Source organism: Euleptes europaea, chromosome 12 (assembly GCF_029931775.1).
Source record: "Euleptes europaea isolate rEulEur1 chromosome 12, rEulEur1.hap1, whole genome shotgun sequence".
Classification (NCBI taxonomy): Eukaryota; Metazoa; Chordata; class Lepidosauria; order Squamata; family Sphaerodactylidae; genus Euleptes; species Euleptes europaea.
This window is the reverse complement of record NC_079323.1, coordinates 722,617-745,557: the sequence shown is the minus strand read 5'-3', so window position 1 is coordinate 745,557 and position 22,941 is coordinate 722,617. Positions and strand designations below refer to the sequence as shown.

The following is a 22,941-nucleotide window of genomic DNA, read 5'->3' as shown; positions in this document are numbered from 1 at the left end:
GGAAAAAGTATTAAAAGGAGATACATTCCCAACAGCAGGGCCCCCTGCTTCGCTGCTCCCTTCTCTGCTGGATCATTTGCTCTTACGTTGTATTAGTTTTTGAAAGGCCCTCTTTATTCAGTAGCCATTGGCCCACCCTTCCATTTCCATTCCACCAGACATGATCCCAGGGCTTGGAAAAGTTATCTGGGAAGCTCCACGGCAAGGTCTCAGGCCTATGAGTGGGAGTAGGGGTGCCAATTCCTGAGTGGGAAATCCCTGGAGATTTTGGGGGTGGAGCCTAGGGGTGGGTAGGGTTTGGCAATGGGTAAGAGGAAGAAGTGTTCGTTTTTATACCCCGCTTTCTCTACCTTTAAGGAGTCTCTCAAAGCAGCTTTCAGTTGCCTTCCCCTTCCCACAACAGACACCTTGTGAGGTAGGTGAGGCTGAGAGAGCTCTAAGAGAACTGTGACTGGCCCAAGATCACCCAGCTGGCTTCATGCGTAGGAGGGGGGAAACCAACCAAACCACCAGATTAGAGTCCACAGCTCATGTGGAAGAGTGGGGAATCAAACCTGGTTCTCCAGATGAGAGTTCACTGCTCCAAACAACCACTCTTAACCACTACACCACGCTGGCTATTAGATAGTGTTATGACCATCCAGGTGGGGCTGGAATTCTGGGATTACCACTAATTTCTAGACTACAATGATTAGTTCCCCTGGAAGAAATGGCAGCATCAGAGGGTGGACTCTATTCCATCAGCTTGGTGAAGGGCTGTGGCTCAGTGGTACAGCACCTGCTTGGCATGCGGAAGGTCCCAGGTTCAATCCCTGGCACTTCCAGTTAAAGGGACTAGGCAAGTAGGTGATGGGAAAGACCTCAACCTGAGACGAGCCGCTGCCGGTCTGAGTAGACAATTCTGACTCTGATGGGCCAAGGGTCTGATTCAGTATAAGGCAGCTTCATGGGTTATGTGACAACCAGGGGGTTACCGCATTATGTATTCCCAGCGATGTATTAAGAGTTTGAAAATGTTATAAAAAAACGTCACTTTAAAAGGGTTTTTGGATGCCACGGCTAAAAAATGGCTGGAAGACGTCTTCACTGCTAAAGGGGCCAAAGTGCGAACAGTATTTTTTATAATATTTTCAAACTCTTAATTCATCAGTTCTTGTAGGTTATCCGGGCTGTGTGACCGTGGTCTTGGTATTTTCTTTCCTGACGTTTCGCCAGCAGCTGTGGCAGGCATCTTCAGAGGAGTAACACTGAAGGACAGTGTCTCCTCTGAAGTGTTACTCCTCTGAAGATGCCTGCCACAGCTGCTGGCGAAACGTCAGGAAAGAAAATACCAAGACCACGGTCACACAGCCCAGATAACCTTCAAGAACCAATGAACTCTGACTGTGAAAGCCTTCGACAATATCTTAATACATCGCTGGGAATACATAATGCGGTAACCCCCCCAGCGTCATGTAACGGTTAAGTGGCGGACTCTAATCTGGTGAACTGGGTTCGATTCCCCACTCCTCCACATGAAGCCTGCTGGGTGACCTTGGGCCAGTCACAGTTCTCTCTGAACTCTCTCAGCCCCACCTACCTCACAAGGTGTCTGCTGTGGGGAGAGGAAGGGAAGGAGATTGTGAATTTCCTGCATTGTGTAGGGGGTTGGACTAGATGACCCTGATGGTCTCTTCCAACTCTATGATTCAAAGAACCCATCACTGATATGTGATGCTATTAAATCTGACACAGGGTAGAGACTCATACCCAAACTGTGTACTGCGTAATCATGAGAAGAGGAATTCAGTAGAAAGACAGAATATAAACGAATTATGAGGTAATTTCTTGGTTTATTTACAAATTCAAATTAAAAAGAAAATGAACAGAAAATGTTAAAAGTTCCATCCAAGGTTTAGTTTAGTTTAGTTCTGCAGGAGAGGGATTAGAACCCCTGTCTGTGCTTGGTTTTCTTCTTTTAAGTTGTTTAGGGTTTGCATTCCATTATGGTGTGCCCGATTCTGGGGGAAGCCCAGTCTCGTCACAACTTGGAAGCTAAGCAGGGTCGGTACTTAGAAGGGAGACCACAAAGGAAGACACTGCTGAGGAAGGCAAGGGAAGGCCACCCCTGCTTCTCACTGGCCTTGAAAGCCCCTTGCTGGTTGTGAGGTGACGGAACTTATGGTACGTACGCCCCATTCCACTTCCACATTCAGCTGCAAATGTTGACCCAGACTTGTACAGGGAACCCCTACATCTTCACATCTTGGTCATAGTCATAATGAACCAGTTGTATGGAGTTTTAAAAAATAAAACCATTAATGTTTTTTCTTGGGCCCATAGTAATGATGAAATCGGCCCAATTTCTAAAGGAGTTGCCCACTTTCCTGGATCATGAGGAAGGGTAGTCAGAAAAGCCACAGGTGACATGTCAAAGAGTCACCTGTGGCTCTTGAGCCAATGTATGAGTATAGCTGCTCTACCCAAACCACCTGTCCAGCTCTCACAGTGGCATCCCTGTATTGGACCTCTCTGAATTCTCCGTTAGGCTGAAGAGTCAGCCCAGACTTTATCTGCCTTCTTCACAACGGGAGCTCAAACGGGGAAAGGCACTTGCAGGGGTAGGATGTGGGGGATGAAGATTCAGCCAGGCCTGGACTTGGCTGTGACCCTGCCTGGCAGGAACACCCTGATGACCCGTTCCCGGATTTCCTTGGTCCTCACTCCGTACACGATGGGGTTCAGCATGGGAGGGAAGAGGAGATAGAGGTTGGCCAGCGTGATGTGAACATGGGGGGCCACATGGGGGCCAAAGCGGTGGGTGAAGAAGGAGAAAAGGGCAGGGCTGTAAGAGATGAGGATGACACAGAGGTGAGAGCCGCAGGTGCTGAAGGCCTTGCGCCTGGCCTCGTGGGAAGAGAGCCGCAGGACTGCACGGACAATCAGGCAGTAGGAGAGGCCGATGAAGAGTAAGTCCCCGCCGATGACCAGCAGAGCCACGCACAGCCCATAAGTCCGGTTGATGCTGGTATCCCCACAGGCCAGCTTTACCACAGCCATGTGCTCACAGTAGGTGTGATGAATGATATTCGTCCGGCAAAAGGACAACCTTCTGATCAAGAAGGGACAAGGCCCCATCAGCAACGACCCCCTAGCAATGGCAGCGATACCCATCTTTGCCACCAGTGACCCAGTGAAGAGAGAGCTGTATCTGAGAGGGAAGCAGATGGCCACGTACCGGTCTAGCGCCATGGCCAGCAGCACAGCCGACTCCATCATGCACAAGGCATGGATGAAGAACATCTGGGCCAGGCAGGCGCTGGCTTGGATCTCTCCGTTCTGGAACCAGAAGATGCAGAGCATCTTGGGCAAGGCGGAGCTGGAGGCGGCCAAGTCGATGGCAGCCAGCATGCAGAGGAAATAGCACATGGGCCGGTGCAGGGCCGGTTCAGTCGCAATGACCAGGAGGATGGTGCAGTTCCCGGCAATGACCACCACGTAGATGGTGCACACGGGCACCGAGAACCACTTCTGGTATGCCTCGAGGCCCGGAATGCCTTGCAGCAGGAATGTGGAGGGGTTGGAGGGTGTCAGGTTGGCTGAGGCCATTACTCAGTTGCCGCCGAGCAGCAGAGCCCCCTTCTGCAGCCCAGCGTCTCTGAAGATCACACCTCCTGAAAAGCAGAGCACAACATGCACAGACAAAGAGTGTGAACTACTTTGTGTACCAGCATCCTCTGTGGCCAGGACCAGTTGGAGGACTCTGGGTAGAGAGTGCCCCAGGCCCCCTTCCCTCCTCTGTCCACCAGGTCACCACTGGTACCTGCCTAAGTGTCCTTCTTCTGCTTGCACACTCTCCCACATCCCCCTTCTGCAATGGCTCCGAGCAACCTGTACTGGGCAGTATCATCACTGTCACTGCCAAAACATAGAAACATGGAGCTGGAAGGGACCACCAGGGTCATCTAGTCCAACCCCATGCACAATGCAGGAAATTCATGCTACATCCTCCCCTCACTCCAACGTTGGCCCCTCTCTGTGCCCCGAGGAAGGCAAAAGTCTTCGGCATCCCTGGGCCAATCTGGCCTGGAGGAAAATCGCTTCCTGACCCCAAAATGGTGTAACCCGGGGCATAAAACGGACCATAAGAGATGAGCCCTGGCTGTTCCCTTCCTGCCCTCCCTCTCACGATCTGCCTAAGGTCATAGAATCAGCATTGCTGACAGATGGCCATCTAGCCTTTGCTTCAAAACCTCCAGGGAAGGAGCACCACCTGCCAAGGAAGCCTGTTTCACTGAGGAACCGCTCTGTTAGAAAGTTTTTCCTAATGTTTAGCCGAAAACTCTATTGATTTAATTTCAACCCATTGGTTCTGGTCCAACCTTCTGGGGCAACAGAGAACAACTTACTCCATCCTTTCCATGACAGCCCTTCAAGTACTTGAAGGTGGTTATCATAACCCCCCTCTCAGTCTTCTCCTCTCCAGGCTAAACATACCCAGCTCCTTCAACCTTCCCCATACGACTTGGTCTCCAGACCCCTCCCCATTTTTGTTGCCCTCCTGTGGACACATTCCAACTTGTCTACATCCTTCTTAAATTGTGGTGCCCAAAACTAAACACAATACTCTAGGTGAAGTCTAACCAGAGCAAAGTAAAGCGATACCATCACGTCACATGATCTGGACATTATACTTCTGTGGATACAACCCAAAATCACATCTGCCTTCTTAGCTACAGCATCACACTGCTGACTCATGTTCAGTGTATGATCTACTAAGACCCCTAGATCCTTCTCACATGGACTACTACCATGACAAGTCTCCCCCATCCTGTAATTATACATTGGTTTTTCTTACCTAAATGTAGAATTTTATATTTATCTCTTTTGAAATTCATGTTGTTAGTTTTAGCCCAGTTTCCCCGCCTGTCAAGACCATCCTGTATTCTGGCTCTGTCTTCTACCATATTTGCTACCCCTCCCAATTTAGTATCATTTGCAAATTTAGTAAGAATCCTCTCTATTTATTCATCCAAATCATTTATAAAGATGTTGAACAACACAGGGTCCAGGACAGATCCCTGAGGCTCCTCTCCAGGAGGATGAGGAACCATTAACTAGCACTCTTTGGGTGCGGTCTGTCAACCAGTTACCTAACAGTAATAGGATCCAAAGCACATTTTACCTACTTGTCAACAAGATTATCATGTGAAACCTTATTAAAAGCCTTACTGAAATCAAGATTAGCTATGTCCACAGCATTCCCCTGAACCAGCAAAGTAGTAATTCTCTCAATAAAGGAGATAAGGTTTGTCTGACATAACTTGTTCTTGAGGAACAAATTCCAGCTCTTAGTAATTACAGCCATCTTTTCTAAATGCTCAAAGATTGACTTTTTGATGATTTGTTCTAAAACCATACCAGGTATGGACATCAAGGTGATGGGTCAGTAGTTACCCAGGATTCTCCTTTTTCCCGTTCTTGAAAATGGAACATTTTCCTGCCTCTAATCTTCTGGCACCTCACCTGTTCCCGAAAAATTCTCAAAAGTGATGGACAGGGGCTCAGAAATTACATCTGTGAGTTCTTTCGGTACTCTTGGATGCAATTCATCTGGCCCTGAGGACTTAATTTCATTTAAATAAACTAGGTGTTTATGTACTACCTCTATGCCCATCCAAGTCTGCAACTCCCTTCCCTCATCATCTGTTCTGTTTTTGTTGAGCACCATTTCCTTCACAAGAGAGGACTGAGGAAAAGTAGGGCTTCAGCAGTTCTGCCCTCTCTTCATCACCTGTTAAAATTCATTTTCTTGCCCCCACAGAAAGCCTACCATGTCCTTGTTCTTTTTCTTACTCTGAACATAACCAAAGAACCATTTTTGTTGTGTTTAGCATCTCTTGCTAGGCTAAGCTCATACTGAGTGTTAGCTTTTCTAACACTCTCCCTACAAGCACTGTTTAAAAATGCCAACCCTCTGCATCACCCAGATGTCCTTCCCCAATGGTGCTGGGCAGTGCACGTGGCAGGGAGCATGGGTGGTAGAGCGCCAAGCAGAAGGGGGAGAAGGGCACACAGGAAGATGGCAGGACAGGCAAGTGGGAGAGAGAAGTCAGTGGCCGTGGGCCCCACCAGAAGCTCAGAGCCCTGGCAGCTGCCCCTCCTCAGGGGTGCTGATGGGCCCTTCAAGGCCTTCTTTAGAGGCCACTGAGTGGAGCTTTTGACTGGGGTAGGTCCAGATTAAGTCCAGTCCAGCTGCTCCATGGGGCTTCCCATGAAACATTTTTATTTAGCTATGAATTTCTGTTTCCTTTTCCTCCTCAAAGCAGCTTACAGACAAACTCAAAAGTACAATTCAGACAGACAGCCACCCCCCAAAATATACAACACAATCCAAATCCTGTGCTGGTCTTGGTCTCCTGGACTGGTTTACTCAGGACCAGAGGAGCGAGCCAAAAGCCCTTGGCTGTTTCCAAAGATTTGCCCTTTGGCCACACTCAGGCTTACTTGTCATAGGGAGATAAACAGTTTCAGAGGATAGCCATGTTGGTCTGAAGAAGAAGAAGAGTTGGTTTTTATATGCTGTCTTTCTCTACCTTTTAAGGAGAATCAAACCAGCTTTCAATTGCCTTTCCTTCCCCACAACAGACACCCTGCGAGGGAGGTGGGGCTGGGAGAGTTCAGAGAGAACTGTGACTGGCCCAAGGTCTTTCCTCCGCCACTTAAGGGAGAATCAAACCAGCTTACAATCACCTTCCTTTCCCCTCCCCACAACAGACACCCCGTGAGGGAGGTGGGGCTGAGAGAGCTGTGACTAGCCCAAGGTCACCCAGCTGGCTTCGTATGTAGGAGCGGGGAAACAAATCCAGTTCTCCAGGTTAGCCTCCGCCGCTCATGTGGAGGAGTGGGGGAGTCAAACCCGGTGCTCCAGATCAGAGTCCACCGCTCCAAACCATCGCTCTTAGCCACTACACCACGCTGGCTCTGAGGAAAGGGTCAGGAGCCAAACTCCTGTCAAAATCCAAAACAGAGGTCCAGAGACATGGAAGAGGCAGAGAAACTGTGACTGGAAAGCGTCATGGGAGAGATGAGCAGTAAAGAGACACTGTCCTTTTTAACTCATCAGCCCAGCAGCAAATTTCTAACAATCCCCAGAAGATCCAGTACTGACAGGAAGTGGCAAAGACTCTTCCTTTCTGGTTCTCCCTCTCCCCCCCCCCCCACTGACTCTTCTGGAATAACCACCCTTCTCACACACCAAGGGCATCATGCCAGAAAATGCTAAAATAGTTTCAGCTGGGTGGAACGGAGGGATAGTTACAACTAATTCAAAGAGTTTTTTAAAAATTATTCTTCACGCTCTTTTACAATTAAAAAAAATTCTCACTAGATTAATAGGGACAAAAGATATTAAAATGGGAAAGGGTTCCGAGTCCCAGCACAGGCACAGAAGAAGGCAGGTGGAGCAGAGTCCGTTTCGCTTCGCCAGACTTACCAGGCGGGAGTGAGGAGGCAGGGCAGCAGCCCTTTGTGGGGTGTCGGCCGCCTTAATCCTAGGAGGGGGCATCAGTGCAGAGTCCATCTCCTACCTGTGCAAAGAACAACCTTAGTAGATTTCTCTCCTGGCCCTGGTGGAGGTTCTGATGATTACCAGTGGTCTCTTCACTCAGCGGCAGGAGCTCGCCACTCCCTTCCCTCATGTGCCAAAGAGCATTTTGGGGATTGCCGCTCTGGGGCAGGCAGCTGGTGGGTCTTGAGGGTCTCATGGGAGCAGCAAATTACGAGACTGGCGGGACACCCTGAGTGGCCAGAGACCTCCAGGGCCCATAAGAAACTGTCTCTGCAGCATGGCTGCTCCCCTTGGAGCCAAGGAAGATTCAAAAGCCTGAAGGGGAACCTATTTTGGGTACTCAGCTGGCCGTGTTTGCCCTGTCAGTCCCAAAAGGATGGGAGGGACTCTCCCACATTTTGTAAGGCCATAGAAATGTAGCAATTGATAATAATAATAATAATAATCATCATCATCATCCTTATGTTTGAATGCCTACTCTGTTTCCTGTAAAAATGTGAATGCCATATAACATTGTGAGGAACTAGGGTTGCCAGGTCCCTCTTTGCCTCCGGCAGGAGGCTTTTGTGGCAGGGCCTGAGGAGGGCGGGGTTTGGGGAGGGGAGGGACTTCAATGCCATAGAATCCCATGGCCAAAGCGGCCATTTTCTCCAGGGGAACTGATCTCTATTGGCTGGAGATCAGTTGTAATAGCAGGAGATCTTCTGCCGCTACCTGGAGGTTAAAATAAAGAAACAGCAGAACGCCAAATAGTTATGCAATCTAATAAGTTACCAATGTGCAGAATATACTATACAATCAAACAACTAAAGTACAATAACACATAATACAGTAAGTGAACAATAACAATGAACCAAAGTCCAAATGGGGAATGTCCAAATCTATACCCCATAAGAGCCAAAGAGCACAGAATCGAAGTCAAAGTTGTGAATTCTCCATCTTATGTGAGTATTAGTAACTCATGATTTGCGTGGAATGACTGCGTGATTCTTTATAGATCAGCGTACGTGTTTCCTGCAGATCAATGTATCCAGATTATCATATCAACAGGGATCCGGTATTCGCCTGTTTCGATATTTAGGAAATCTTCCTCAGGAACACTAAAAAATATAGCAATACAATATGCAATAATCAATTATTACTTATCTCTTGGTGTTATACGTATAATAATAACCCACATTTATAAGTAAGCACCAAGGCTCATAGATAAATCCAAACTGTTACATATACCTCTATAATATAATAATAACAACAAAATAGTTATAATAACCTTAAATATTATATACTCACACATGGACTGCTAAGTAGCCTGTTCGCATGTTATGAATGAGTCTTTCTTAATCTACAAATGAGGGAGAAACTATGTAGGCTGCAGTACATTAAGTACACCTGTGGCTTATCTAGCCTGTGTGTTTAAAGGAGACTTAGCTCTAAATTTATTTATTTTTTAAATCTGGGATCTTAAATATAACATGCTAAATCCCAAGAAGTGTTTAAGTCATGTAGATGTAGCGTATTAAAAATGAGTATGAACTTAGCCTCTTGGCGGAGTAATATCTTATCTACATCTACACGTTTAAATTTCTGTTTTTCCAAGCTCCAAATAATAAAGAATGTCATATCATCACCATTATGTCCTTTGTCAATATAATGTTGCACCATGGGAGCGTCGATGACTTTATTGCATACAAGAGCGGTGTTCTCGCCCACTCTGTATTTGATTGGTCTAGTGGTTTTACCAATGTACCAAAGTTGGCAAGAACACCAAATGGCGTAAATCAGATTACGTGAGTCACAATTATTGAAGGTTTTGATATGGAATCTAAACCCCATAGATGGACGTGTAAGTTCTTTAACGGGTAACATCAGCGAGCAATAAATGCAGTGCCCACAACGGAAATTGCTGGTAGGCATGCTGGAATCTCATGATGGATATAGATCCATGTGGACAAGACTATCACGAATAGAGGTAGTTCTTTTATATCCAAATCGGGGTCACGAATAGAGGTAGTTCTTTTTTATCCAAATCGGGGTATGCCTAGGGTTACCAATCTCCAGGTACTAGCTGGAAATCTCCTGCTATTACAACTGACCTCCAGGCAACAGAGATCCGTTCACCTGGAGAAAATGTCCGCTTTGGCAATTGGACTTCATGGCATTGAAGTCCCTCCCCTTCTCAAACCCCGCAGTCCTCAGACTCTGCCCCAAAAACCTCCCACCGGTGGCAAAGAGGGGCCTGACAACCCTACCTGGCCTTCATCACATCTCTAGCTCCTGTGGTCCACATGGTCAGGCTGCATCTGTTTACAAAAGATTCTTTTTGACCATAACAGCTAGGCCTATAACAAGCTAAATTTAGGATTCTTTATACTAAGCAAATTGGACTTCTTTGGGGTTCAAGGATCAAGTTTAGCAGCTGGATTAACAATATTATTTTAACATAGTTAATGTTAAAGATACAAATAGTTATGTTTCAATTAAAAAGATTAAATGGAATAAAGGATTCTCCAGTAATTTTTTTACATGTTTACTGTACACAAAATGAACTGAAAACATTGTTGAGGTACACCTCTTTACAGGACATGATTGATCTGATACAGGAAAGGTGCCTAGACACTTAGGGCTTCTTAAGCATATGCCTGTATTTCAATCAGGCTTGACTAGAGTAATCCAGAATAGTAATTAACATTCAAGCTACTATATTTTGAGTCTGCAGATTTTTCTTGACTGTCATCAAAGGTGGCTGACTTAAAGCATTTAATAGCAATCCCACCTTGATTTTGCCAACACATTTGTGATGTTGATTCTTAGGGGATCTTGAATGAGACTATTCTGAGGATCCTGCTGTAGATTTGCTTTGTTTTGATGCAGTAAATGATGGGGTTCATCAAGGGTGGTAGAAGAATGTAGAAGTTGCCCATGATGACATGGAGAAGGGGAGAGGCATGCTGGCCAAACCGGTGCACGATGGACAGCCCAAGCACTGGAACATAGAAAGCCAGGACAGCGCAGACATGGGAGACGCATGTGCCCAGGGCCTTGTGGTGGCCTTCGTTCCCAGAAGTCATACCCAGGACTGCCTTCAGGATAAGGCTGTAGGAGATGAGGATGAAGAGCAGATCAGAGCCCATGGTGAGGAAGATGAGGATGAGAGCATAACGGCTGTTGAAGCTTGTGTTGGCACATGCCAAGCGGATAATATCCTGATGTAAACAGTAGGAGTGAGAAAGGGTTGCACCCGGACAGTAGCGGAACTGTAGAACAAAAGGCATGAGGGGAATTAGGAGCACGGTGCTTCTCAGCAGAAGGATCAGCCCAACTGCAGCCACTCTGTTGGTGGTCAGCAGAAGTGTGTATCTCAGAGGGAAGCAGATGGCTAGGAAGCGGTCTATTGCCATGGCAAAGAGCACAGCCGACTCCATGAAGGAGAAGGAGTGGAAGATGAAGCCTTGAGAAATGCAGAGGTGTACGCTGATCTTCCTTAGCTGGAACCAGAGGACTCCCATGACGGTGGGCACTGTGGTGAGGCAGAGTCCCAGGTCGGTGGTAGCCAGCATGGCCAGGAAGTAATACATGGGCTGGTGCAGACTGGGCTCTGTCCAGATGATGTACAGAATGGTGCAGTTACCCAGCATGGCAGCCAGGTAAGCGGAAAAGATGGGGATGCTAATCCAGTGGTGAACCCTCTCCAGCCCTGGGAAGCCACTCAGGCCAAACACTGGGTTGCTGTTGTTGGCAGGTGTGAAGGAGGCCATGATGACTCAATATCCTCTGTGGAATGCCAAAACAAACAAACAAACAAACAAATAAACGATGGAAGGAAGTGCCACCTTCAAAAAAGGTGCTGTTGGGGGGGAAATTCGGTAAAATTCAGATTCGGCAAAATTCAGCCTGTTTTGAATCAGGAAATGCCAAAGTCCGAACTCCCCCGATTCGGATACTTGAAATTCAGCCGAATAAAGCCATTAAAAACACATTCGCGCCTTTCCGCAGCTCTGGGGGGGGGGCATGTTTGAAGGTAGAGGTCCCAAACTTTCAATGTAGCTTGAGGGGACCCTTCTTGCAAGAACCCCCAAGTTTTGTGAAGATTGGGTCAGGGGCCCCTGAGTTATGGGGCCCGGAAGGGGTTTCCCCCATCTGCCCATTGGAATAAAGCCATTAAAAGGGATGTACTAAAACGAATGACAAGTCAGCCCATTGGAAGCAATGGGAGAGGCTGCCCAGCCCATTGAAGATAATGGGAGAGGGGAATGTCAGTTGAATTGCATTGACTCCACTGAAATACATTACAGGGGATGTACTAAAAGGAATGACAGGCTAGAATGACAGGCTAGCCTATTCGAAACAACAGGAGCGGCTGCACAGCCCATTGGAAACAATAGGAACCAGCCAGAGAGAGACTTCACTGACCCACAGTTAACTCCACACGAAGTTGGCAACCGGTGAAAACAGTAGAAACCACAGTCCCACACAAAGGCAATCAAGCCCACCCCCCAGCAGAACAGGTAAACCCACCCCCCTTTGGCTTCCCCCCCCTCTCTCTCACACACACACAGAATCTCCCCCCTCACACACATACACACACACAGGAAAAAATATATAGAGAATTATAGAGAAAAGCCCCCAAATGGGTCTTACTGTGGGGGATGTCTTCTTCTCTTCCATCAGGAGCAGGGACTGGGAGTCAGGACTCAGGAGTAATCCAATATGATTCTAGCAGACTCACACACACATACTCTCTGGCCATTTATGCTCGGGAGGTTTTGCCTTGGATTTGCCGCTTTCTAGATGCACATTAAGGATTGCCTGTTCCCATTCATTCCAATGGGTGGATGCAGGGGGGGATTCCATAACTCAGGATTAATTGCCTTTTAGTCAGACCCCCGGGCTGGGGTAATGGTACGGTTCAACGTGAATGTGTTTTTAAAGGCTGTATTCCAATGGGCAGATGGGTGGGGGGACTTCTTCTGGGCCCCATAATTCGGGACCCCCTGACTCAATCTTCACAAAACTTGGCGGCTCTTGCAAGAAGGGGCCCCTCAAGCTACACTGAAAGTGTGGGACCTCTACCTCCAAAAATACCCCCCCCGGAGCCACAGAAAGCCGCGAATGTGTTTGTAATGGCTTTATTCCAATGGGCAGATGGGGGGACCCCTTCCAGGCCCCATAACTCGGGACCCCCTGACCCAATCTTCACAAAACTTGGGGGTTCTTGCAAGAAGGGTCTCCTCTAGCTACACCGAAGGTTTGGGACCTCTACCTCCAAACATGCCCCCCCTGAGCCGTGGAAAGGCGCAAATGTGCACAAGCACACCCCCCCCCCACGGGGATCTCTCTCACACACAAACAGACACTCTCTCTTTCTCTCCCTGGGCCGCACAGCAGCTGGGCTCACGTACTCAACCACGACTGATTGGCCAGAAGACCCGGCTTGGCCACCATTGGCCGCAGGAGAATGCTGCTAGTTGATTACTAACTGACGGTTATGCTGCTGATTCGGAGCCCCCGAATTTGCCGAATTTATTCGGCGATCGCCCCGAACTTGCCGAATTCAGCTCTTTATTTTCCCGCTTTTTTTGAGAACCAACCACAACTGTGAGAACCAACCACAAGCTAATCTGCATGGCTATTAGCTTTGGATTTCACACATTAACAGATGTGGAACCATTGTATCCTGAAGTGATCTGTTAATGTGTGAAATCCAAAGCTACTCTGCATGGCTATTAGTTTCGGATTTCACACATTAACAGATCACTTCAGGATACAATGGTTCCATATTAACATACCACACCCTCATTAGCACATTATCTTGATATTTACAGGACAATGATTAGCACATTACGTTTGATACTTTTTGCAGGACAATGATTCAGCTCAACCCAACCCCTTTCTGACTATATATTACTCTTCCTACACACTTGACACTGAGAGACACTGTCCATCAGTGTGACTCCTCTGAAAATGCCTGCCACAGCTGCTGACAAAACGTCAGGAAAGAAAATACCAAGACCACAGTCACACAGCCCGGATAACCTACAAGAACCAATGAACTCTGACCGTGAAAGCCTTCGACAATATTTTAAACTTTCTGTCATTTGATCTGCCCACTCTTGTGGACTCTTTTCCGATTCAGAAGGCTGCTCTCTTACCTGGAACTATGCAGATATTCTTACTGCTGTAGGCTGGGTCTCCCTGGCATTCCAGGGAGCTCTGAGAAAGGGATGTGTGTGAGACCTATGCCTCCATCTTGAGTCCCTTGAACAAGGACCAACTCTGAATGAAGGACCTGGGGACTTCCTCAGCTGATGGGAGTATTTATGGGGGAAACCCTTGAGGTATGCCGTAGACGAGGGACCCTCAACCAATAGGGCAGACAGGAAAATCCCAACATTGGGAACAACAGCTGATTTGTTATGTGAACTCTAAGCCCCTCCCAGGAGAGCCTCATCTGAGCAAGGACTGGCAGCGTTGTCAGCCTTGCCAACCAGGGATTAATTCATAAGCCAAGGGGAGTGCTGGGTCTCAAGGCTGCCTGGAGGGCTTTCCATTCCCTGGGAAGAGACAGCCCCTGGGCCCAGACCTGTGCTTATGAACTATGTGCGTACTTCTTTCTGTATTATTGACTGGCATATTGCAAGGCTTACCTCAACATAACTGATTTGGCCACCTGGATCCATGCCATGGTAACATCCAGACTGCTGCAATGCACAGTACATTGGTCTTCCCTCAAAATCAATTGTGTGTGTGTGAGTTAAGTGCCATCAAGTTGCTTCGAAATCGTGGGGACCCTATGAATCAAAGTGCCCCAAAATGTCCTATCTTTGACAGCCTTGCTCAGGTTTTGCAAAATGAGGGCTGTGGCTTCCTTTATAGAGTCAATCCATCTCTTGGTGGGTCTTCCTCTTTTCCTGCTGCCTTCAACTTCCTAGCATGAATGTCTATTTTTTGTTTTACAATTCCAAGCTTACCTTGATTCATGCGTCTCACATTCCATGTTCCTACTATATGCATTGAACAGCTTTGGACTTTCCTTTTGCAACCATTCACGTCAACCACTGAACGTCCTTTCAGCTTTAGTCCAATCGCGTCATTAAGAACAGCGCTACTCATACTTTGCTCTTCCTCAGTAGCTGACTGAATGCCATCCGACCTGGGGGTCCCATCTTCCAACACTATATCTTTTTTCATTTTGGATTGTCTCATCATAGGGTTTTTGAGGTAAATAGGGCTGTTGAAAAAAATTTTGGGGTAAAGTTCGGCTTCGGCAAAATTCAGCCCTTTTAAATTCGGGCCGTGCCGAAGTCTGAACTCCCCCGCTTTGGATCCGTGAAATTCGGCGGGAGATCCGGAGTTGGGGAAAAATTTGGCCGGGTCTTTGATGTGCTGGGCGCTGCCTGCCCAAGCGGCACCTACCACTTCAAAGAGTCGGGAAGGGGGCAGGGGTCTTTAAAGAGCCCCCCCCCGTGGGCCTTCACGGGGCTTCCATGAAGGCGTGCTCGGGGCTCTTTAAACAGATATGTACCTTCCAGCTGGAAGGCGCAGATCTGTTTAAAGAGCCCCCAGCACGCCTTCATGGAAGCCCCGTGAAGGCACGGGGGGGCAGAGGGGTTTAAAGACCCCCCTTTCTTCCCGGGTCTCCCGGGAAGAGGGGCGGTGGGTTGCCAAGCCCCTCTGCGCTGTCTGCGCAGGCAGGGCAGAGGGGTTTAAAGACCCTCTTCCCGGGACTCCCGGGAAGAGGGGCGGTGGGTTGCCAAGCCCCTCTGCGCTGTCTGCACAGGCAGGGCAGAGGGGTTTAAAGACCCCCCTTTCTTCCCGGGACTCCCGGGAAGAGGAGCGGTGGGTTGCCAAGCCCCTCTGCGCTGTCTGCGCAGGCAGGGCAGAGGGGTTTAAAGACCCTCTTCCCGGGACTCCCGGGAAGAGGGGCGGTGGGTTGCCAAGCCCCTCTGCGCTGTCTGCACAGGCAGGGCAGAGGGGTTTAAAGACCCCCCTTTCTTCCCAGGACTCCCGGGAAGGCGGGCGGTGGGTTGTCAAGCCCCTCTGCGCTGTCTGCGCAGGCAGGGCAGAGGGGTTTAAAGACCCCCGCCCCTCTTCCCGGGACTCCCAGGAAGAGGGGCGGTGGGTTGTCAAGCCCCTCTGCGGTGTCTGCGCAGGCAGGGCAGAGGGGTACAGGGCAAAACCAATAGTTTTACAAACGGTGTGAATCTATGCAACCAGCAACAGTTTGTACTTTTTCAGTGGGGCCACCTAACCTTCCCTTTGAGGCTCACCTGGTACCTACCCTACTCTCTTTTCGGAGATGTCAAACCATTTCATTTTACCCAGGATTTCAATTAATCAATTAAAAGATCTTTTTAAATGGCCACATAACAGGACAAAATATGAATCCATAGCAAAAGCACACTGCAGAGAGCAGGGCAGAGCGCAAGAGATTCTCCAGCCACCTTCCTAATGGCTGCTCAACAAGAGGCCGTAATTGGATCCTCAGGATAGGAGAGGACCCTCACACCTACTGAAAATTGGGACTGGCCCAAAGTAGTACCCCTGCCATATAGGTGGAGAACTAAATACGTGTTGTTCAGAGTCTGAAGGTAAAAATAGCTTGGCTCCTAACCTACAGGTCTGCTGGCTGTCCATTCCTCTGTTATGTTGATGACTCAGATATAGGGTTGCCAACTTCCAGGTACTAGCTGGCAATCTCCCACTGTTACAACTGATCGCCAGCCAATAGAGATCAGTACTCCTGGAGAAAATGGCTGCTTTGGCCATTGGACTCTTTGGCATTGAAGTCCCTCCCCTCCCCAAACCCCGCCCTCCTCAGGCTCTGCCCCGAAAACCTCTTGCCAGTGGCGAAGATGGACCTGGCAACCCTACTCAGATATACTGGCTGATGTTTCATCAGGTAGTCGTAGGAGTTAATTCCTCCCTCCCTAGTGCAACCTTTTTCCTCTGATGAGCACAGTGTTTAATCACACACATTTTTTCCAAAGGATTTAATAATTCCTTATGCAACACTTTATGCAATACATACAAAGAGAACTTATAATCAATTGGTAAAATGCTAGATACTGAAAATAATAGTGAAAATAATAAGTTGCAAAGGTGTAGTGAACACATGAGAGATCTGTTCATGAACACATGAAGCTGCCTTCTACTGAATCAGATCCTTGATCCATCAAAGTCGGTATTGTCTACTCTCCAGGGTCTCAGGCAGAGGTCTTTCACATCACCTACTTGCCTGGTCCCTTTAACTGGAGATGCTGGAGATTGAGCCTGGGATTTTCTGCATGCCAAGCAGATGCTCTACCACTGAGCCACAGCCCCTCCCCAAGTGAGCATCTGCTTCGCATGCAGAAGGCCTGCAATTCAATCGCTGGCATTTCCACCTAAAGGGATTCGGCAGGAGGAACTCAGACTTTGTTCAAAACTCAGGAAAGTGAGTAGAGTGTCTAGCAACACTGTAGTCACAACAACTGTAGTCACAAAATTGTGGATCTACTTTGGGCACTGGAGACCCAGCCCTGAAAGTCCATGATGAATATGTTGCTGCTATTATTTTTTCCTTTGGCTTTGACCATCTGTGTCCCTCAGGTATCCTGGCTCCAAGGCCCCTCCTGGGATGCTGAGCAAGAAAAGACAAATATCTCCATTGCCCGCTGCCCTGGCATGGCTGGACAGATCTCTCTTCTCTGCACAGACAGAAGCACACGAGGCACAAGATCGGTGAGTCTTTTAAATTCAGGGGTGGGGTTCCAAGCTATCAATTGGGAAGATCTTGGCCATCTTCTGGGCATGGAAAAGGGGGTCACTGGGGTGTGTGTGTGGGAGGTAGTTGTGACTTTCCTGCATTGTGCAGGGGGTTGGACTAGATGACCCTGGTGGTCCCTTCCAACTCTAGGATTCTATGATCCCCCTGACAGCTGTAGCTGCCATTGATGCACACAGATTTTATACTGCATAAAAGCAGTATGCCAGATTAGGAAGAGGACAAAGGACATGGACTTACATTAAAGAAGCACAATTGGGAGGGCATAAAGTGGGGCACAGTCTAGGATGGCTAGGGGAGAGTCCCTATAGAGGAGGCCAGTGTACTAGCGTTGCCAACCTCCTGGCAGAGCCTGGAGTTCTTTGGAATTAAAACTTGTCTCTGGACTACACGGGTGCATTCTCCTGGAGGAAATGGCTGATTTGGAAGGAGGAATTACATCCTTGCTGAGCTCCCTTCCTTCCCCAAACTCTGCCCTTGTTAATTGGTAAAAACCCCTCTACTGTTTTTGGCTGCAATAGTACATCCCCTCATTTAAGAGAGAAACACACACACAAGGGTTAGTTTCCCTTGTGGATGGAAGCCTAAAGCAGAGGAAGAAGTTTTGCAGTTATATATTTTAAGTGTTATCTTGCAGTAAGTGTAAAGTCTTACTTGTTAATTTTTTTTAATATAATTGATACATACAATATAATTGTTTTATTTTATATTTCTATATCTTTATTTTTTTCAGAAAACAATGCACATATAGTCATAAAGTTTTTTTTTAATATATTTATGTATATTTTTGAGTCTGGAATGTTGATTGCTTAGACCACTGAAGAAGGCTGTGTGGCCGAAACGTGTATGGTCAAACTGTGTGATTTTATGTTTTCTTGTGTTATATGAGTACGTCACTTTGGTAGGGTTTTGCAGGGCCTTATATGTGTTATATGTGGTATTAGATTTTATCCTGAATATATATATATATATATATATATATATATATATATATATATATATATATATATATATATATATATATATATATATATATATATATATATCTTTTGTACTTACATCATCTTTAGATTGTATAACCTTTGACCTTGGGTGTTTATTTTTTTCTTCACCTTTTGGGTTCTTAATCCCTGCATTTGGACCTGAGGGGTGCTTCCAGAAATGCATAGAGTTGCAAGGGCCTTAAAAGTCCAGGAGCCCAACCCTGGGCTCAAGACAGGAAATCCGAAGCTGGAGCATGTGGGACAGATGACAACTTTGCTTCTTCTAGAAGACCTCCAGCCAGGAAAAGCCCCTTCCCCCCTTCCAGTAACAGCTTACATTGCTGGCCTGCTTTTTGCATTAGGAGGTTTCAGCTAAAATCTGACCTGCTATAACTGAAGTCCACTAGATCTTGTCTTGTCCTCCAGGGTAGCAGAAAACAAGCCTTTGTCCTTTTTCATTTGGTGATTTGTTTTCCCACTCCTACACATAAAGCCAGCTGGGTGACATGGGGCTAGCCACAGTTCTTTAGAGCTCTCACACCCCACCCTCCCAGGGTGTCTGTTGTGGGGAGGGGGAGGGAAGGTGATTGTAAGCTGGTTTGATTCTTCCTTGAGTGGTAGAGAAAGTCAGCATATTAAAACCAACTCTTCTTCTTCTTCTTCTTCTCTGTGACAGACCTTAAGGCAATTAAAGAACGCAGCCAGCTCTTCCCAAATTCTCCTTTTTTTTTAAGGCTGAACTTTTCCTGTTCCTTTTGCCTTTCCTTACAGGACTAGAGAGTCAGTGTGGTGCACGGCTTAGAGTCTCTGGTGCTGGTTTGAATCCCCACTCTGTCACTGATGCTCACTGGGTGACTTTGGGTCAGATATGTGCACAGCCTAACCTCCCTTGCAGGGATGTTATTATAAGGGTAAAATAGAGAAGGGTGTAAGGATGTTGTTAACTACTTTGGGTCCCCATTGAGGAGAAAAGCAGGGAATACATAAATAACATTTAAAATGTCCAGGCCCCTACCAACTCCCCCGTCTTCTCTGAGCCTGTTACTATTTCTCTGCAGCTTAAAGTGTGGCACTAAGAACTGGACTTGGTGCTCCAGAAGAGGTCTGACATGTGCAGAATAGAGTAGAATTGTTATTTCTCCTGACTCTGAGAGGATGCTAGCCCTATCATCCAGTCTCTGATTTGCCAAACAAAATGTTTTTGGGAACTTGATCAAGTGTTTGTTGAAATCATTATTTCTGCAGCATTCCCATGAGTGAGCAAGCGAGTTCCTTGCCCCAAAACAGAGATCAGATGAGCCTAGCAGGATTTCTTCTTGGGCTGCTCCTAAGCACTGTATGGTTTTAAGATGCTCTCAGATGGACCACTTTAGAATCCATGCCTGTATTTTCCCTGGCATCTAAGTCAGACCAATCAGTCTATAATTTTTCTGGTTCTCTTTGAAGATTGGGATATTTGCCCATCTCCAGTCCTGCGTCACATCCCTTGTTCTCTAGGATTTCCCAAAAACAATAGGCAGAATGCTTAGCAGCGTTTATCTGGCTCCTAACTGGCATCGGGGTAGTTAGTGTCTCCCATCTCTATGAAGTCTTGCTTCATTGAAGGAGGAGGTGTGCGCATGGGGTTTTCAGCAGTCTATGCAAGCTGTCTCTTGGCATTTACAGGGTCTTTTATTGCAAGTCTGACACCCTTACTGGGAGTCAGGAGGGCCAAGACTGAAAGAAAAAGGTTGTGGAGGCTCAGACAACATCTTGCAGCTAATCTGAGAGTAACACTGAAGCCTCTGGGCTCAGAACTTCTGCCTTAATCCCTGCATTCCACAAGTCCTCCAAAGCAGGTCCAGTTCAACAGGTACAGCTTTCCCCCAGAACAGTTCCGAGGACTTTAGTTAGGAAAGAAGAATCCTACTTGTGGGGCAGCGTCTCTGTGCTTAGTTAACTTGTCCAATGTTCAGTCATCGTTATGTCATGGATGCTTCCTATTGTGTGATTAACACACCTTGTTGTTTAGTCAACATCTTAGACTGCTCCAGAGACTTAAAAGGATGCTTATGTGCTGTCAGGAGAAGACATTTGACATTTAATTGATACCAAGACTCAGGTGCAATAAGATTCTGGGTTAGCATTGTCCCGAAGAGTGAGGCTTAGATCTTGTTCCACCGGCTCTTCTAAAGGTTCACTGTCTAACTTTTACATCATATTCTTCATAGTCCCACAGAAATCATTGTTAATACTTGTGTATGTAGACGTCATCAAGTCGCAACCCATGGATGGCGACCCCCAGCAAGGGGCTTTCTAGGCACGTGATTAAGCCGAGGTGGTTTGCCGTTGCTTTCCTCTGCAGCGTTTTCCTTGGTCTCCCTTCCAAATACCGACTCTGCTTAGCTTCCAAGAAATGATGACATTGGGGCTCTGCCGTGGTGCCTTCCCTTCCCTGTTAATACTTGAAGAAAAATGCTTTTGATCTGTTTCTTGTCAACAAATTTTTGGACTTAAGGCACCCAATAATATTATTCTACTCAACCGACCCCATAAACCTAACCCACACATCATCAGATAACTTGATCATTCTACCTATATTTACTAAGTTTCCTCAACCCTCAACGTTTTTAGTTGTATTTATCTCATGAAGCATTGTACTGTATAGTTTTAAATAAAAATTGTTTAACGTGTGTCAGTAGGCAGTTCTTTCTCTGAGTGTCCAAACGTCTGTGTTCAGCCACTTTCTCCAGTAGTTGCAAAGTCCTTATGCACAGATATTTGATGCAAGAATTATGTTATGAGTGACAATTTATGAAGGGTGAATTAATCCTATGAAGCAGAATTTCACGTGGTGCTACATATCTGAAGAACCATCTCTCCTGCTGTGCTCCCATTAGAGTGAACAGAGTTGTGCAGGAAAGTAATGTTACCCACGGAGCAAGAGAGGAACTAAATGGAGGTTCAGTTCACCCCATGTTTTCATCACGGCCATTCCTTCCTTCCTCTTTTCACAGGGCTATCTGGTCAAGCTCCGAGGGAGGATCCTTTTCCCACCATGGCAGCTGCCAATCACACAAGCTTCAGAATAGTCAAATGCATTCTGGTTGGTGTTGAAGGCCTGGAGGATGCGCACATCTGGCTCTCTATCCCCTTCTGCTCCATGTACATCATTGCCGTTGTGGGCAACGGCCTCCTCCTCTTCATCATTGTCAAGGAGCGCAGCCTTCACCAGCCCATGTTCCTCTTGCTTGCTGTGCTGGCCGGTATGGATCTGGTGTTCTGCACCACCACCATGCCCAAGACCCTCAGCATCTTCTGGTTCGATGCCAAGGAGATCGCCTTTGAGGCCTGCGTCACCCAGATGTTTCTCATCCACTACATTTTTGTTGCTGAGTCGGCCATCTTGCTAGCTATGGCATACGACCGGTATGTCGCCATCTGCAACCCGTTGCAATACAACACTGTGCTGACACCCACACGGATAGCAAAGTTTGTCGTGGCAGCAGCTGTTCGAGCCTTTTGCCTCATGGTTTCTCTGCTCATCCTCCTGCTGAGGCTGCCCTTCTGTGGCCCCAACGTCCTTTCCCACACGTTCTGTGAGCACATAGGAATCGCCCGGCTGGCCTGCGCAGACATCTCCGTCGACAACTGGTACGGCCTCACTGTGGCTTTTTTAACCACAGGAACAGATACCGTTTTAATTGCCGTTTCCTATGTTTTGATCCTCCGGGCCGTCTTTCGGCTCCCGTCCAAAGATGCCCGGGCCAAAGCTCTCGGCACCTGCGGCTCTCACGTAATTGTCATCTTGATGTTTTATATCCCCACCTTTTTCTCATTCTTTGTCTACAGGTTTTTTGTGAATAGCATGCCTCGTGCCGTTCACATCCTGCTGGCTAACATCTATGCCATCGTGCCCCCCATGTTAAACCCCATCATCTATGGGGTGAAAACCAAGCAGATCCGGGAGCGCATGGCACTGGTGTTTTTGCAGGCTCGGAAACAGCGCTGAATGCACTCAGCACAGGATGAGCCTGCAGTTCAGTTTCTTCCAGAGTAGCCCCACTGAGGTGAATGAAACTTTATACCGTGCTTTTCTTCTCAATGGGAGCCCAAATTTTACTGGAGACACATGTTACAAAATCCTGATGCCACCTTCTGCATTGCAAGGTTCCTCTGGATGTTGTGTGTGTGTTTGTGGGTGTGTGAAATTTGTTCCTGAGAAGATATGGCAAGCCTAACCTTTTCCTTGCCAGACCCCTTTCCCTTGAACCTCCTTTTGTGTGTGTGTAAAGTGCTGTCAAGTCACAGCTGACTTATGGGAACCCCAGCAAATCAGAGGTGGTTTGCCAGTGCCTTCCTTGGTGGTCTCCCCTCCAAGTGCCCACCCTGCTTAGCTTCTGAAATCTGACAAGATTGGACGATACCATGCTGACTTCCCTGAACCTCCTTTTGTGTGTGTGTAAAATGCCATGAAGTATCAGCTGACTTATGGCAATCCAGTAGGGTTTTCCAGGCAAGAGACTAACAGAGGTGGTTTGCCATCGCCTGCCTCTGCACAACAACCCTGGCATTCCTTGGTGGTCTCCCATACAAGTACTAGCCAGGGCCAACACTGCTTGGCTTCTGAGATTTGAGGATCGAGCTAGCCTGGGCCATCCAGGTCA

The 22,941-nt window shown here is 47.4% G+C and overlaps 3 protein-coding genes across 3 annotated transcripts; 1 reads left to right on the top strand and 2 right to left on the bottom strand.

Annotated features, from left to right (window-relative positions):
- Positions 1 to 2,622: 2,622 nt before the first annotated feature.
- Positions 2,623 to 3,588, bottom strand: LOC130485569 (olfactory receptor 52P1-like). Its single transcript, XM_056858785.1, has one exon. It carries the CDS (start codon positions 3,586 to 3,588, stop codon positions 2,623 to 2,625), a length of 966 nt encoding a protein of 321 aa, XP_056714763.1.
- Positions 3,589 to 10,356: 6,768 nt separating this feature from the next.
- LOC130485568 (olfactory receptor 51V1-like) lies at positions 10,357 to 11,304 on the bottom strand. Its single transcript, XM_056858784.1, has one exon. The coding sequence runs from the start codon at positions 11,302 to 11,304 to the stop codon at positions 10,357 to 10,359; it is 948 nt and encodes a 315-aa protein (XP_056714762.1).
- Positions 11,305 to 21,332: 10,028 nt separating this feature from the next.
- LOC130485567 (olfactory receptor 52B2-like) lies at positions 21,333 to 22,286 on the top strand. The gene has a single exon (XM_056858783.1). It carries the CDS (start codon positions 21,333 to 21,335, stop codon positions 22,284 to 22,286), a length of 954 nt encoding a protein of 317 aa, XP_056714761.1.
- Positions 22,287 to 22,941: the final 655 nt, after the last annotated feature.

What these genes read in the sequence shown, in the direction of transcription:
- LOC130485569 (XM_056858785.1), bottom strand. Translation starts at nt 3,588, where the DNA reads ATGGCCTCAGCCAACCTGACACCCTCCAACCCCTCCACATTCCTGCTG.
- LOC130485568 (XM_056858784.1), bottom strand. Translation starts at nt 11,304, where the DNA reads ATGGCCTCCTTCACACCTGCCAACAACAGCAACCCAGTGTTTGGCCTG.
- LOC130485567 (XM_056858783.1), top strand. Translation starts at nt 21,333, where the DNA reads ATGGCAGCTGCCAATCACACAAGCTTCAGAATAGTCAAATGCATTCTG.